The 13,931-nt window shown below is 45.5% G+C and overlaps 2 protein-coding genes across 3 annotated transcripts in view; both read left to right on the forward strand.

The window, feature by feature from the left end:
* The first annotated feature begins 2,400 nt into the window (after positions 1–2,400).
* On the forward strand, positions 2,401–9,196 carry LOC125745912 (uncharacterized). The gene is made up of 2 exons (XM_049019236.1): positions 2,401–6,181; positions 6,222–9,196. Exons 1-2 carry the CDS (start codon positions 6,042–6,044, stop codon positions 7,045–7,047), a joined length of 966 nt encoding a protein of 321 aa, XP_048875193.1. The 5' UTR covers positions 2,401–6,041; the 3' UTR covers positions 7,048–9,196.
* A 159-nt stretch (positions 9,197–9,355) lies between these two features.
* The window catches only part of LOC125745746 (plexin-B2-like), a 68,640-nt gene continuing 64,064 nt past the window's right edge, over positions 9,356–13,931 (forward strand). The window contains exon 1 of one of the 2 annotated variants that reach the window (XM_049018943.1): positions 9,356–9,569. In XM_049018943.1, the coding sequence (XP_048874900.1) occupies positions 9,521–9,569 (49 nt within the window). In that variant the 5' untranslated portion in view covers positions 9,356–9,520. Of the gene's footprint in view, positions 9,570–12,036; positions 12,732–13,931 lie in introns of those variants that run through there. The other variant, XM_049019018.1, reaches the window with a different exon arrangement.

Consider the following 13,931-nt stretch of genomic DNA (forward strand, 5'->3'; position numbering starts at 1 on the left):
TCTGCCTATGGCTAGGGCCGGCCGCGTTTCTGCCTATGGCTAGGGCCGGCCGCGTTTCTGCCCATAGCTAGAGCCGGCCGCGTTACTGCCCATAGCTAGAGCCGGCCGCGTTTCTGCCTATGGCTAGAGCCGGCCGCGTTTCTGCCCATGGCTAGAGCCGGCCACGTTTCTGCCTATAGCTAGAGCCGGCCGCGTTACTGCCCATAGCTAGAGCCGGCCGCGTTTCTGCCTATAGCTAGAGCCGGCCGCGTTTCTGCCCATAGCTAGAGCCGGCCGCGTTTCTGCCCATAGCTAGAGCCGGCCGCGTTTCTGCATATAGCTAGAGCCGGCCGCGTTTCTGCCCATAGCTAGAGCCGGCCGCGTTTCTGCCCATAGCTAGAGCCGGCCGCGTTTCTGCCCATAGCTAGAGCCGGCCGCGTTTCTGCCCATAGCTAGAGCCGGCCGCGTTTCTGCCCATGGCTAGAGCCGGCCGCGTTTCTGCCCATGGCTAGAGCCGGCCGCGTTTCTGCCCATGGCTAGAGCCGGCCGCGTTTCTGCCCATGGCTAGAGCCGGCCGCGTTTCTGCCCATGGCTAGAGCCGGCCCCGTTTCTGCCCATGGCTAGAGCCGGCCGCGTTTCTGCCCATGGCTAGAGCCGGCCGCGTTTCTGCGTATAGCTAGAGCCAGCCGCGTTTCTGCCCATGGCTAGAGCCGGCCGCGTTTCTGCCCATGGCTAGAGCCGGCCGCGTTTCTGCCCATGGCTAGAGCCGGCCGCGTTTCTGCCCATGGCTAGAGCCGGCCGCGTTTCTGCCCATGGCTAGGGCCGGCCGCGTTTCTGCCTATGGCTAGAGCTGGCCGTGTTTCTGTCTATGGCTAGAGCCGGCCGCGTTTCTGCCTATAGCTAGAGCCGACTCTGAGTGTTTCTGCTTAAATTTTTCCATTGCACGCCTGTTTTTTTCTCTTCCTTCTGCGTCATGTTTTGTTTTTCCTATTGGCAGCACTGGACAGAATAGTTAGCATGAATAGAAGAATATATGACCTCATTGCTGTTTAACCGGTTGGCCTTCCTTGGACCACTTTTGGTTGGTACTGACCAATGCAAACTGGGAACACTCCACAAGACCTGTCGTTTGGGAGATGCTTTGACCCAGTTATCCTCACCATCACAATTTGCCTCTTGTCAAAGTCGCTCAGATCCTTAAACTTCTCAATTTTTCCTGCTTCCAACAAATCAATTTCAAGAACTGACTGTTCATTAGTCTAATACATATTGGCACCCTTAACAGGTGACATTGCAACGAGATAATGTCATTCATTTCAGCTGTCAGTGGTTTTAATGTTATGGTTGTTGTTTCATGCCAATCAAGCCCCAAGCAGCTGTTTGGTTTGCCTGGACCTGAGTCTGGCCTTGAGTTCGGACAGAAAAGGCTGCTGTGGAAGCTGGTTGTCAAAATGAAGACTGTAAGACAGCTTATTACAGTTAGCTACTCCCCCACAGCACTGCGAATATTAAGTGTGAGGGTTTAAAGCTGGGGCGTTATGATCATTTCAGTTAACGAGCCACCTTGGATCGAGTCCAATCCCAAGTGGGCTCAACCAAGAAAATCTATACGTAGCTAATAACACATTAACAACACCTTTAAGATTTTTCTGCACTTACATAAGCAGGAAAGAGGGATCGCGAGATACATTCTGAATGCACAAACAGGCTGATTATAAATCACCTCCATATGGACACGCTGCAATGCCGAATGAAAAATGTTCCTTGTCCCATAGTTTCCCCCATATAGGGTATCCTCAAAAGCAACTGCAGAACATCAGTGGTGCTTATAAGAACATGATCATATTAATGCAACCTTGATAAGCGAAGCTGTCAAGTCGAAGAGGGAGATTAGGGTTGCATGATTAGGGTCCTGAGATGACTGAAAGGTATTGATGGCCCAGAGAGGCTGCCACAAAGGCAGGCAGGGGCAAAAGCTTGAGCATTTGTAGATTTTGGAAAGGCTAAGTTGACAGACTATTAGCTCTCCTCAAAAATGTTTTGGTGTTACAGATTGATGTTTGGATGTTGCATGATGAAGGACGGATGATCCATGTTGTGGATCACAAAACTGGACAGAAACAGGCCAGAAGGAATCAAAAACAAAGCCGGTAAACGACAAAACTATGGCAGGGAGCAACACAGGAAAAACAGCAGCAAGCAGCAGCTAAAGACACACAATGACCGACTGATGAATAAAGGGCAAGAGCAGGCACACATATTCACAGAAAAAAAGGTTAAGATGAGGGAATGGTGTGGGCCAATTACAATCAAATAGAGCTTAGAACAACAAGACACAGGTGAGGATCATAAACACGAAGGACTCAAATAATAGGAGTAAATACTAATGCTAAGGGGTGACCAGCAAGAGCTGCTGGCCAGGCGGGGGGGGGGGGGGCTGATCCTGACATTTTGACAATCCATTCAGCACCTCAGAAGGTAGAACCGTGACCTTGCTGACCAACTCTGTGGCTATTATCTAGACACTTTGAGGAGCTCTTTAACACACTAGATAGGCCCACTAATCAGGAGTCAGTGTTGGAAACCTCTGGTGGGTCAGAGTCCATCACTGCAGTTTAAGTCACTATGGTGGCCAGAGGCTGCCGTAATGGAAAGTTTGCAGGGGTAGATAAAATCCATTAAGGGATGATGAAAGCAATGGGTGTTGTTGAGTTGACGTGGTTGGCGTGCCTCTCATTGTTGCAGGAAGGAGATGAAGTACCTCTGGACTGAGAAGCCAGGGAGGTTGGCTTTATTTTTACAAAGGAGAACCAGCAGGGAGTACAGAGAGGTGGGGGTCGGTGGTGCCTGAGCACCTGGCCCTTTTGCACAAATGATTGGAAGTGCCCACCTTCTCAGTCCTGAATGCCCTTTCCCTCCAAATGTCTCTGTTCAGCTCTGGGATCCAGAAGATGAGTTTCAGCTAGAATGAGATTAGCACTGCAAAATCCAAAGATGATACTCCCTGGGAAAAGAGTGAACTGCTCTGTTCAGGCAAGGAGGGAGAGCAAAGCAGTTTTAGTGCCTTGAGATCTTGTTCGTAAGTGTTGGCAAAGGGAAATGCAAGGTCGACAAGCAGTTCGATTGAGTGACTCCAGTTCTGTGGACACCTGTGTGGAAGTCCTAACACGAGTCACCAGTCAGTCTTTGCCCGTATCCTCACCTATGGTCAAGAGCTGTGGGTAATGACTGAAAGAACCAGGTCACAAGTAGAAAGAGCCAAAAGCAGGTTTCTCTGCAGGGTTGCTGGACTGACTCTCCGTGACACGGTGAGGAGATCAGAGAACCGCAGAGACCACGAAATAGAGCAGCTGCTCCTTCGGATCAAGATTAGCTAGCTGAGTTGGTTGGCTATCTTATAAAGACGCCATCTGGATGCTTCCCAAGGGAGATACGGAAGGCATGCCCCACTGGGCAGAGGACCTGGGGAAGATGCAGGACAGACTAGCTTAGGAACATCTAAGGAATCAACACAATGAACTAGAGACATCTGGATTGAGCTGCTTGACATGCTGCCACTGTGACCCTTACCAGGAAAAGCAGTGACAAAATGCTGACGATGGTCACAAACTGGGACAGTGCGAGCAAACAGAACTTCACCTGCCTGCCATCTCAGCCGCAGTGAGGTCGCCCTATCGCTGCCTTTCGGTGCAGTTTATGCAGTAAATCCATGTACGATTATTCGCCAAGAATGATGAATAAAGGAAACTCATGTGGTTAAAAAGCATTGCTGTTTGCTCTGTCCTGCATTTGTTCAGTCTGAGTTGCCCTTGTCTTTCAGCAGGGTCTGAGTCTGATAGCGGTGCTGCGTGTTATATTCTGTCAGCACTATAGTGCCTCCCCAGTTAAAATAGCACAGCCTTTTATGGTTTTTAAGTGTGGAATGCAAGACTTTTCAAATCAATGCCTCCATATTTCAAAATCAACTTGATTGTGAGTCTTTCATGAACGAACCGCAAACTCCATGATTCGCACTGAGTCGTTCAGTTTGTTTTCTTACTTCGGTGTGTTCAGTGAGAGAGTCATCGTCCAGTTAGTTCAATGACTGATTGTTCATTTTGTTCAGTGAGTGATTCATCGTCCAGTTTGTTCAATGACTGAACAAGATTATGATATTCTCTGAGATATACTTTCTTTCACTTCCCTTTTTTGCAATGATATGCGTATACAGACATCTGAAAGAGTCAGTTAATACAATTTAATAAAAAATAATATCTAATAATATATAAAATAGAGGGGCGGCATGGTGGTGCAGTGGTTAGCACTGTTGCTTCCCACCTCTGGGACCCGGGTTCGAGTCTCTGCCTGGGTTACATGTGTGTGGAGTTTGCATGTTCTCCCCATGTCGTTGTGGGGTTTCCTCCGGGTACTCCAGTTTCCCCCCACAGTCCAAAAACATGCTGAGGCTAATTGGACTTGCTAAATTGCCCATAGGTGTGCATGAGCGAGTAACTGATGTGTGAGTGTGCCCTGCGATGGGCTGGCCCCCCATCCTGGGTTGTTCCCTGCCTCATGCCCATTGCTTCCGGGATAGACTCCGGACCCCCCGCGACCCAGTAGGATAAGCGGTTTGGAAAATAGATGGATAAATATAATACATATATATTTGTGTATGTATATATACACAACATATGTAGTATTTGTCTAAAGTAATCCAATTAATGAATGAGGCTGAATGAACCCAAAAGGACTGATAAATTTGTACCTGTGGTTTATTGATATGGTAGTCATAAATTTAATTGTAATTTGTATTCCTTCAGTACTACAGGCCTACTATACAATTCTGGGTTAGTGATTGCACTTAGATGGCGCAAAAAATCATTGACTCCAAATGTTATTGCTGGACATAAAATATTGGGTTCCGAGTTTTTCCTCAGCGTAGTGCTTTATACGCGATATACAGACTTACAGCGATCGGCAGACATTGCTTTTAACAAAGCATGCTGACAATGCATTCAAGTAGTACAGAGAAAGTATAAATTGTAAAACCATGGGAAATGTAACACGATTCTTGTGCTATTAGCATTTACTTACTAGTGTGACCTTGCATGAGAAGTTCCTGTGCTTTGTTCTGGTACGGAAGATGATCGACAGACTAACCATTATCATTACTATTAATATTGCATATGATGACTGGAGGGACTGTGAATGTTCCTGATACCATTAACTATTGATTATATACCTTGTAGCTCTAAAAGTCGATTACAATTAGCCGTCAACATTAGCAAGCAAAAGTTTTGAAAACCCTCGGTGTTGTCAGTAAGCGACAAGCAAAACTTCTGCAAAAAATATAACAAAGTCGTGCAGAATTATGAGTATTTGCCATTAAAGAATAGCCCTCCGGTTTTCTTTGAATTCCTTGTTATCAGAGCACGGTTATATCACAAAACTGAAAGTTTTCCAAATGAATTATTAATTGATAAGGGATACAACATCTATGCAATGATTCCCCTCCAAAATACCGTTAAAAGATCAAATGCAGGCTCGTTCTGCAGGCAACAGTCTTCTTCATGATTTGTAATTTTGCAAAATCTGATTAAGGTCAACATAAATTCCACCCTGCTCTGAGAGGGTACAGGAAATAAAAATTAATTTCCAAAAGGCCTATCCTTTGTATGAGGGAGCCTTTTGTTTTGCTGCATGGTGGTTGAATGTGGTTGAATGTGTCGGGGTGAAGGTACATTGTTCCAAGGAGCATCAGCAATGTAGCAGCAGATTTTTGCAAATTTACAATTTTGTTACAGAAAAAAATGGTATAGTGGTTTAGTGGTTAGCACTGAAATCTGTTTTGTGTGGACTTTGCACATTCTCCCTGTATTTTGCATGTTCTCTATGTATTTTGCCTATTCTCCCAGTATTTTCAACGTTATCCCAGTATTTTTCAAATTCTCCCTGTATTTTTCACATTCTCCCTGCATTCTGCACGTTTTCCCTGTATTTTTCACATTCTCCCTGCATTCTGCACGTTATCCCTGTATTTTTCACATTCTCCCTGTATTTTGCACATTCTCCCTGCATTCTGCATGTTATCCCTGTATTTTTCACATTCTCCCTGCATTCTGCACGTTATCCCTATATTTTTCACATTCTCTCTGCATTCTGCAAGTTATCCCTGTATTTTTCACATTCTCCCTGTATTTTGCATGTTCTCTATGTATTTTGCCTATTCTCCCTGTATTTTCAACGTTATCCCAGTATTTTGCCTATTCTCCCTGTATTTTCAACGTTATCCCAGTATTTTCAAATTATCCCTGTATTTTTCACATTCTCCCTGCATTCTGCACGTTATCCCTGTATTTTTCACATTCTCCCTGCATTCTGCACGTTATCCCTGTATTTTTCACATTCTCCCTGCATTCTACACATTATCCCTGTATTTTTCACATTCTCCCTGTATTTTGCACATTCTCCCTGCATTCTGCACGTTATCCCTGTATTTTTCATTCTCCCTGTATTTTGCACATTCTCCCTGCATTCTGCACGTTATCCCTGTGTTTTTCATTCTCCCTGCATTCTGCACGTTATCCCTGTATTTTCCACATTCTCCCTGTATTTTGCACGTTATCCCTGTATCTTTCACATTTTCCATGTATTTTTCACATTCTCCCTGTATTTTGCACATTCTCCCTGTATTCTGCACGTTATCCCTGTATCTTTCACATTCTCCCTGTATTCTGCACGTTATCCCTGTATTTTTCACATTCTCCCTGTATTTTGCACATTCTCCCTGCATTCTGCATGTTCTCTCCGTATTTTGTAGGCATCTTTTGGATCCTCCTACAGTCTAGTAACTCATGGTTAGATGAACAGGTGTCCCAAAATTTCCAGCAGTGTGATTTCCTGCCACAGACTGGCACCCCGTCCAGGGTGTCCCTGGCCATGTGCCCTGTGTTTCCTAGGACAAGTTACAGGGACACTGTCACACTCAGGGGCTCAGCTAGAAAGTCTGGGCCCCCCCGACAAAATGTCACCTTGGGCCCCACCTGCCAAATAAAACTTATAGTTTTTTGTATTCAATGGGCCCTGTAAAGTGCCGAGCCCCCGGAATTAGCCATGGTACCCATGCACCTCGTGGTTATGGATCATTGGGTTTACAAAATGTATAAGATAACTTACCTTAAGGTGGGTGACTGTGCTGTTATAAGGGAACTTTCTGGTGGAAATGAGTAAACATCACCCTGGCTATAGATTGTAATGCTCATTCTGTGCTGGTTGGATTCCCTGGAAAATCCAGTTGGTCACGGCCTTTTGTGAGCTAGTGTCGGGTGTATTCCATGTCCCGACCTGGGAAATACTCCGGCCTTATAGGATTTGCTACTGCGTCCTGGGAATCGCATCTGTTTATTTCGCTTTTTCGCAACGACTCATGGAATTCGCTTTCGCTTTGGTGCGACGACCCGGAGACGTCCAGCAAGAACATGCATTCAGATCAAATTCACAAAGTCGTAAACCCAGAGATGACAGCTGGGAGTTTCACCTGGAAGACAGATGAACTTTGATTTGGTTTCACGGCTAAGATTGTTCCCCTCGATACTGAGGGTAGCCCTTTGCCCTAAAATGGGGCCTTTCCTCGACAGTGTGAATTTGCCAGGGCAGGACTGGGAGGCAGTGCGACTCTGACGAATCTGCAGAGGATTTTCTCGTGTCAAGGAAGGGTTGGCAAGTGTCTCTGTTTAAGCTGCTAGCAGAATTACAATAAATCAAGCACAGGTTACAGGTATGCAAATGAATGGATTACACAGGGTTTGTACAATAATCCCCTTGGAGTTCAGACAGTGACAGCCCACTGTGTGCTACATAACCCTGCAGGCGTATTCTGGGATATTTCTCACTAGGTTATTGCAGCACATATGTGGTAGAAAGGTTACATGAAGAACCAGAGTTTTCCATGAGTTGCGTCACTTTAAAGCTAATCCCAGCATTTCAGAGTTTGGTCAGTACCTATCATGTCTTTGCCAGCCCAGAATTTGGTCCAGAGTCTCACTCGTGATGCTACTGATTCAGTCGTTCAGTGATCAGATAGAGGTCATTCACTCTATCTTTTGTTGTTTTCTGAAATGAGAGCAGCAGCGATCAGGCTTCCTCATCATATGTTACAGTACTGGGAGTCAAAACTCGCTCAGTCCTCATGTAATATAGCATATAACTCCCATTAAATTTCCAAAATGCATTAAGTCAACAGAATTTTTCTCAAAGATGTGTCCTGCGGACTGAGAGTGTTCCGGAAGCATGCTCTTCGATTTGTCGCGCCCCCCTGTCTGTTTTCCTTTTCTCCTACCGCAGAGTCACCCATATGCTCTTCAAAAAAGAAGAAGGAAAATAAGCGCTTAATTGCAGCGTCGGCCACCAGCTATGAGCTGAAACTGACCACCAGGTGATGGGGCCTCCCCGGCGGGTGTCACCGTTACCGAGACACGGGACTAGCGGCGAGGGGGAGCCGGAGCTTGCCATCGGGTCGCGCGCCGTTGAGCTCTGGAATAATCTAGAAGGGCGGCAGATGGCTCAGCGATGGCGCAGTTTCAAGCTGGACGGCGGGGATAATGCCTCAGCCCTCAGCCCTGTCCCCGAGCCCTTCATGATCTCTGATCGTGGCTGGTGGCGAATGCCTGGGTGTTTTTATCCTGCCCTGAAGAGCTGTGCTGTTTATTGCATGATCGAAACCCCCTGCAGATGTTCGCTTACATGTCAGAGAGCCTGCGTCCGTCCCTCGTGGCGTTGCACTGGGCTAACTTGCCCTGGCATAACCTGTTTACATCCACGACAGCTTGTCGTCTGCATTCACTCCATCTGCTTTTTTAACATTACACTTTCACCATTACTTCTGACCACTTGTCGCATGTTGCTGTGTGACTGGCTTATGTAATTACTGACCAGGCCGTTTAATTGCTAGCTAAAGGGTGCGGGGGCGGGGGGCGGATGCGAGCATGTCAGCGCTGTCCCAGACACCGCAAGGACATAGACGTTTGGGTGACAACTGGTAGCACTGTGCCCCGCCCCCTTCCTGCCTGAAGCTCAGCGAGGCCACTGGCTGTACAAACTGCGATTAGACCCCAGAGGACAAGAGCTGTGTGAAAAGCTGGAATTCATCATGGTTGCCAAGCGCTGGAGCAGCAAAGATCAGAGATTTTGGCCTGTCAGAAGTGTCACTCTGCAGCACAGTGAACCACCTTTGACTCACAGGTGTCAGTAACAGACCACAAATCCGCCACACAACGGGACCTCAAAACAAGCCTGTGGTCTTTCTCCAGGAAACCTCATGCAAGGCTCCTCCCAGTTTCAGTCATAAATACACCAGCTACTCCCCCAATGACCAAATGTACAATGGCGTGACTGCAGACTGGCACAGATGGCTGAGAAGTGAAACAGCCCTTCGCACTCCTAAACTATCATTTCACCGCAGATTCCCTTTCCGCCTTTCACATTAGTCATGATCCGCTCTCTTTGAGTTTATTTAGCGGGGTGTGATAAGTAGAGTAATAATAATAATTAATCACGGGAGACTATGTTTGAGCCAACAAATCTCATTAACGACCGGCAGAGAATCGGCTTCAGTAAGTAACGCGTTTTTTTTTTCCTTCTGTGATCTATTAATAAAGCATCCCATTCCACGGTGCCTGTTGCGCACCTGATAATTTTGCGCTTGCGTATCTGCTTCCTTGTGTCTGCCTCGCATCCTAAAGCGCTGCGTCCAAGAAACCGTCAGCCTATTTGTAGAAGAGAAATAAGATGGTTACGGATGTCAAAACGATCTCCAGTTTCATTTTAAAAGAGCTGAATCGGTGCCCTGAAACAAATTATTTAAATAAACTGTGAGATGGTAAGATGTGTCCTTGAAGATCAATTTATGGTGATGCTACAATCCAAAAACTAAAATCACTGACCTTCAAAGGCCACATTTGACATATATGAGAGCTTTCCCCGTACTGACCCTCGGCACTGACACCCCAAATACACGAAAGTAACGCACAAATTTTCGTACAGCGTTTTATTTCTCAACAGCAGAGGGCGCTGTGACCACATACCACCTGTCAGATTAATACGGAACTCGACTTACCAACTTTCCAGCAAACTTCGTCAGCAAAAAAAATACACTAGAAAGAATGTCTTGCATTTGCATTAAAATGGCATTCTATTGGTAACAATTACCAATCTTTCGATGTAATACATTTAAACTGTATGCTTTACGACGTCTCCACATTGTAAACACTTTATAGGAATTACTATTTGTTTTTCCCATAATGCAAAGTGGCAGCCGTATATTTTCCCATTAATTTCACATACCTGTTCGCTTTGTGATTTGCAGCTGATCTGCGCCAATGTTGACACAATGGCGATCGCAATAATAGCTGGGAGCAGCAGCCCAGCTACAGTGGCACCAACACAATTGCTTTAATTATTTCCTTGGACGAGTTTCTCTGCCTATTAGCCAGTTCAGGTTCTGTGGTTGCTTGCCCCCCTCCCACCCGTCCATTGTCGTTTGCGAAGCCATTGGTGTGAGCTGGCCCACTTTCTCTGTCCCATCAGTCAGTGTGAAAGACTGTGGAAGGCCAAACCTATTGCGCTCTGATCCGTATCTACGTGCCCACGACATGGGAAACGGACATGGGAAATTGCAACAACGCTGGGGAGACCGGGAGGTAGTATCAACAAGAAGTCAGCTATGTTTTTTTGTTAGTTTTTTTTTTAACGACAGGCCCCTCCCCCCTCTGCCCATACAATGCACAGAATAGGGCCAGCTTTTCATACGATGAGCATCAGCAGACCTGGAAGGATCATGGAGTCAAGGTCCAGCTAGGTTACCAGGGAACATAATTAGCAATATTGGCTGTTAACTTAAAAGGCTGTTAATTTAAAGAGGCTTTAAAGAGGCTGTTAACTTAAAAGGCCCCTCTGCACATCTCTAGTTGGGGTAAAAGACATCGATGTGCAGTTTCTGGCTCTTTGTAAATAAAAAGTAACTACGGATTTTAGAGTGTCCTACCAGAAAAATGCGATAGGCTAACACAAATGCACTGCACGAAGAGTCATTTCCCCACCATCTCAGAAAAAGGGTACCACCTTGTACCTTTGCTTGTCAATGGGGCTGTACCTTCAGCTTAGAATGTACAGAATTGTAATGTACAGTGACAGTAACAAACAAACCGGTTCCTTTTTTCTATCAGTGCAGGATAATCCCCCAAACGCCGATTGTGTAGCTTTATATTTGGCAGCCTATGATATTAATTTAGGACCTGGAGTTTGAAAGAGCCAAATCGCATGGTTGGAACGTGAACGTCATGGGTCTGAACGTGACTTTTGTCCTTTGTGATCAACTAATTTAGTTCCTCTCTCATTAGAAATGAGCTCTGAGATCTAAGTTTGAAACTCCACGTACGTGAAAAACGTGGAACCTACAGATTCTGTAGAAAAAAACAACGCTAAATGAAAACCAATAGTGCTTTATCCATGTTAACCACAATGGTAGGGACACCGTATTTTTAATGAGAAGGAAACGTCAGTAATACCATGAAGAAAATGAGAAAATTCCGGAATTGTGAATGTAAAAACACCGTACATGGCCTAACTACACGTATCTACACGTACAGAGGAGCCCGTCTACATTTCGTTTTGTAATATTAACCGCGCTGACATATCCGAGGGGTGTGTTCGATTTAATTTGATATATTAAGTAACAGGATTTTGCAATAGTAAATTCCAGAAGGCTAAGTAATGTGCGATTATGGTAATTCTCTCCATTTTTGCGCGCATTATATTTTCCACTACTTGCATATAGTGCATGTTGACTTTCACGCTACCACGAGAGAGGCGTCCGCCGCGCCACTATTACACGCCGATTGCATTTTTAATAGAGTATAATCCGACCCCATCCACTCGGCGGATCCAAGCAGGGCAGTTTCTGTGCATAATCCAGGTGTTCCTACAGTCCCTGTATTAGTAATTCAGATTTCTGGGAAAAATAACGCCCACAGCCTGCCTCTTTCAGTAATTAGAAACGGGATAAAAACATCGTTTGATTTTAAGATGTGCACGAAACACCCAGGAGGATTGTGCGTGAATCACGACAGTAGTCTGTAGAAGGTGTTTTTTATTATTATTGTTGGCTTTTTATTTGTATTTTTTTGGGAAGCAAACGGGAGTGAACGGCGACGTGGATTTGTCTCCCCATCTAGCTTCCTGAGAAATGTTTTGCTTCTTTCCCCAGCCCGTGTAAAACGATCTCCTCCGGGCAAAGCCTTTTGTACTGAGTAAGGGGGAGGAGAAGCCCCATTCTCTCCTTTCGGATCGTCGTTTTTTTCTCCTTCTTCTTCTTCTCCTTCGTTTCCTGTTCCCGATGTGACTCCGGGCGGATGTCAGCCGCTCTCACAGGTGTGCCTCGGTAAAGTCGCGGGTTTCAGAGGAAACACACCTGAATGAATCATGTGATCCGGTACCTGGGCGTGGAGAAAGTCCCCGTCGTGTCTCCGCGGCGTTTTGTTCCCAGCGCCAGTCTGCTTTTCTCACTCGCCAAGTGCTTTTTAAGCTGCCCCGTTCCCCGGGAATCCTTGTTTCCTGTTGTCTTCTGCTTCGCTCTGCCAGGAGAAAGATGTGAACTTTTTCCCCACAATCCACATTGTTCGTATCTGGAGGATTACATTTTTTGATTTTTTTTTCTGGGCAACAAAACAACAAAACTAGGACGACAGTAGTGTTCACGCACGAATAGTGTTTCCAAGGTGAGTTCGATTATATATTCGATTATATATAAATACATTTTTTTTTCGATTGGTGACATGAAGGTGTCTGGGAGAGATTTGGGTGCCTTTTCGGGTTTATCGTGGCGATCAGCTGTATCCATTGCCGAAGTTTTCAAAAAATGCCATGAATTAAAACAATATGCGGGCGGAAAACGCAAACTGGTTACAGAGAAACTAGTAGGAGCAGCTACGGCGGATCGCGGCTGGGCTGCTTCTGTAACAATGTTGCGATCAAAAGGGACCCCCGATCCAGCTTTGTTTGTCAACCGCAAGCCCCCAGTACGCCGTATTTAAAGGTGTACAGGTCGGATCTCATGCAAGTCACCCCATCCGCCATGCGATTCCCTCCCTATTTGTGACAATTCGGAGAAAATGTTTAGAGGAGAAAAGGCTGGTTTCCTATAATATGGAATAAGGATTTCGAGTACCGGCGTGTGATCAGGACGCTCCCATCAGTTTTGAAATAAATGTGTTTGTTTAATTCCTAGTAAATCAAAACGATTTGACACATTGTATTGCGATGTGAAAGTAAAAAAGAAACTACAGTATGCATTCCCAACTACAATCGGCTGTGAAAATCGCTGGAAGCAGAAAACCAGATCGCTGTTTTGTGCCGATCGTTCGTGTTTTAATGACACTTTGCTTTCGTTATCACATGGAGTCATATTGACAAAAGCGGGGCGGAATATTTTCCACACTGTTGCTCTGGATCAAATTCCACGTTTCGGCATATAGCTTGGATTCTTAAGATGGAACTAAATTGACCCGATCCCTTTGTCGTACTGTATGTAATAGAAAAAATAAATGTGATTTATTGGTTAAATGGAATGTGGGTTTCCATCGAAAGAAGTTTTTGGTTTTAGGTCGTCAACGTGACTGGAGTCCGCGATTTAATGAGAACTGTTACCACCTGAATTCAAAAGCCATAACTGATAAAAGGGACTATGTTTAAATGTCTAATTTTCTAGTGAGTAAGTCTGCTGTTTGTTTTTCTTCGTGTTGAACATGAAAACAGTGGGTCCATTCATGTGCTTCCTGGGTCTCTTGATCTGTGCTGTCAATCCGTACCCCCTAGTTCCTGGACCTGTGTGTCTCTCACTGTACAGCCTTGTCTCCTCCTGAATCTGGTTAAAACCCCCCCACCCAAGCAGCCCGTTTCCTCACATACAGTCCCTGTTA

The sequence above is a fragment of the Brienomyrus brachyistius genome, chromosome 1, assembly GCF_023856365.1.
Source record: "Brienomyrus brachyistius isolate T26 chromosome 1, BBRACH_0.4, whole genome shotgun sequence".
In the NCBI taxonomy this organism is placed as follows: domain Eukaryota; kingdom Metazoa; phylum Chordata; class Actinopteri; order Osteoglossiformes; family Mormyridae; genus Brienomyrus; species Brienomyrus brachyistius.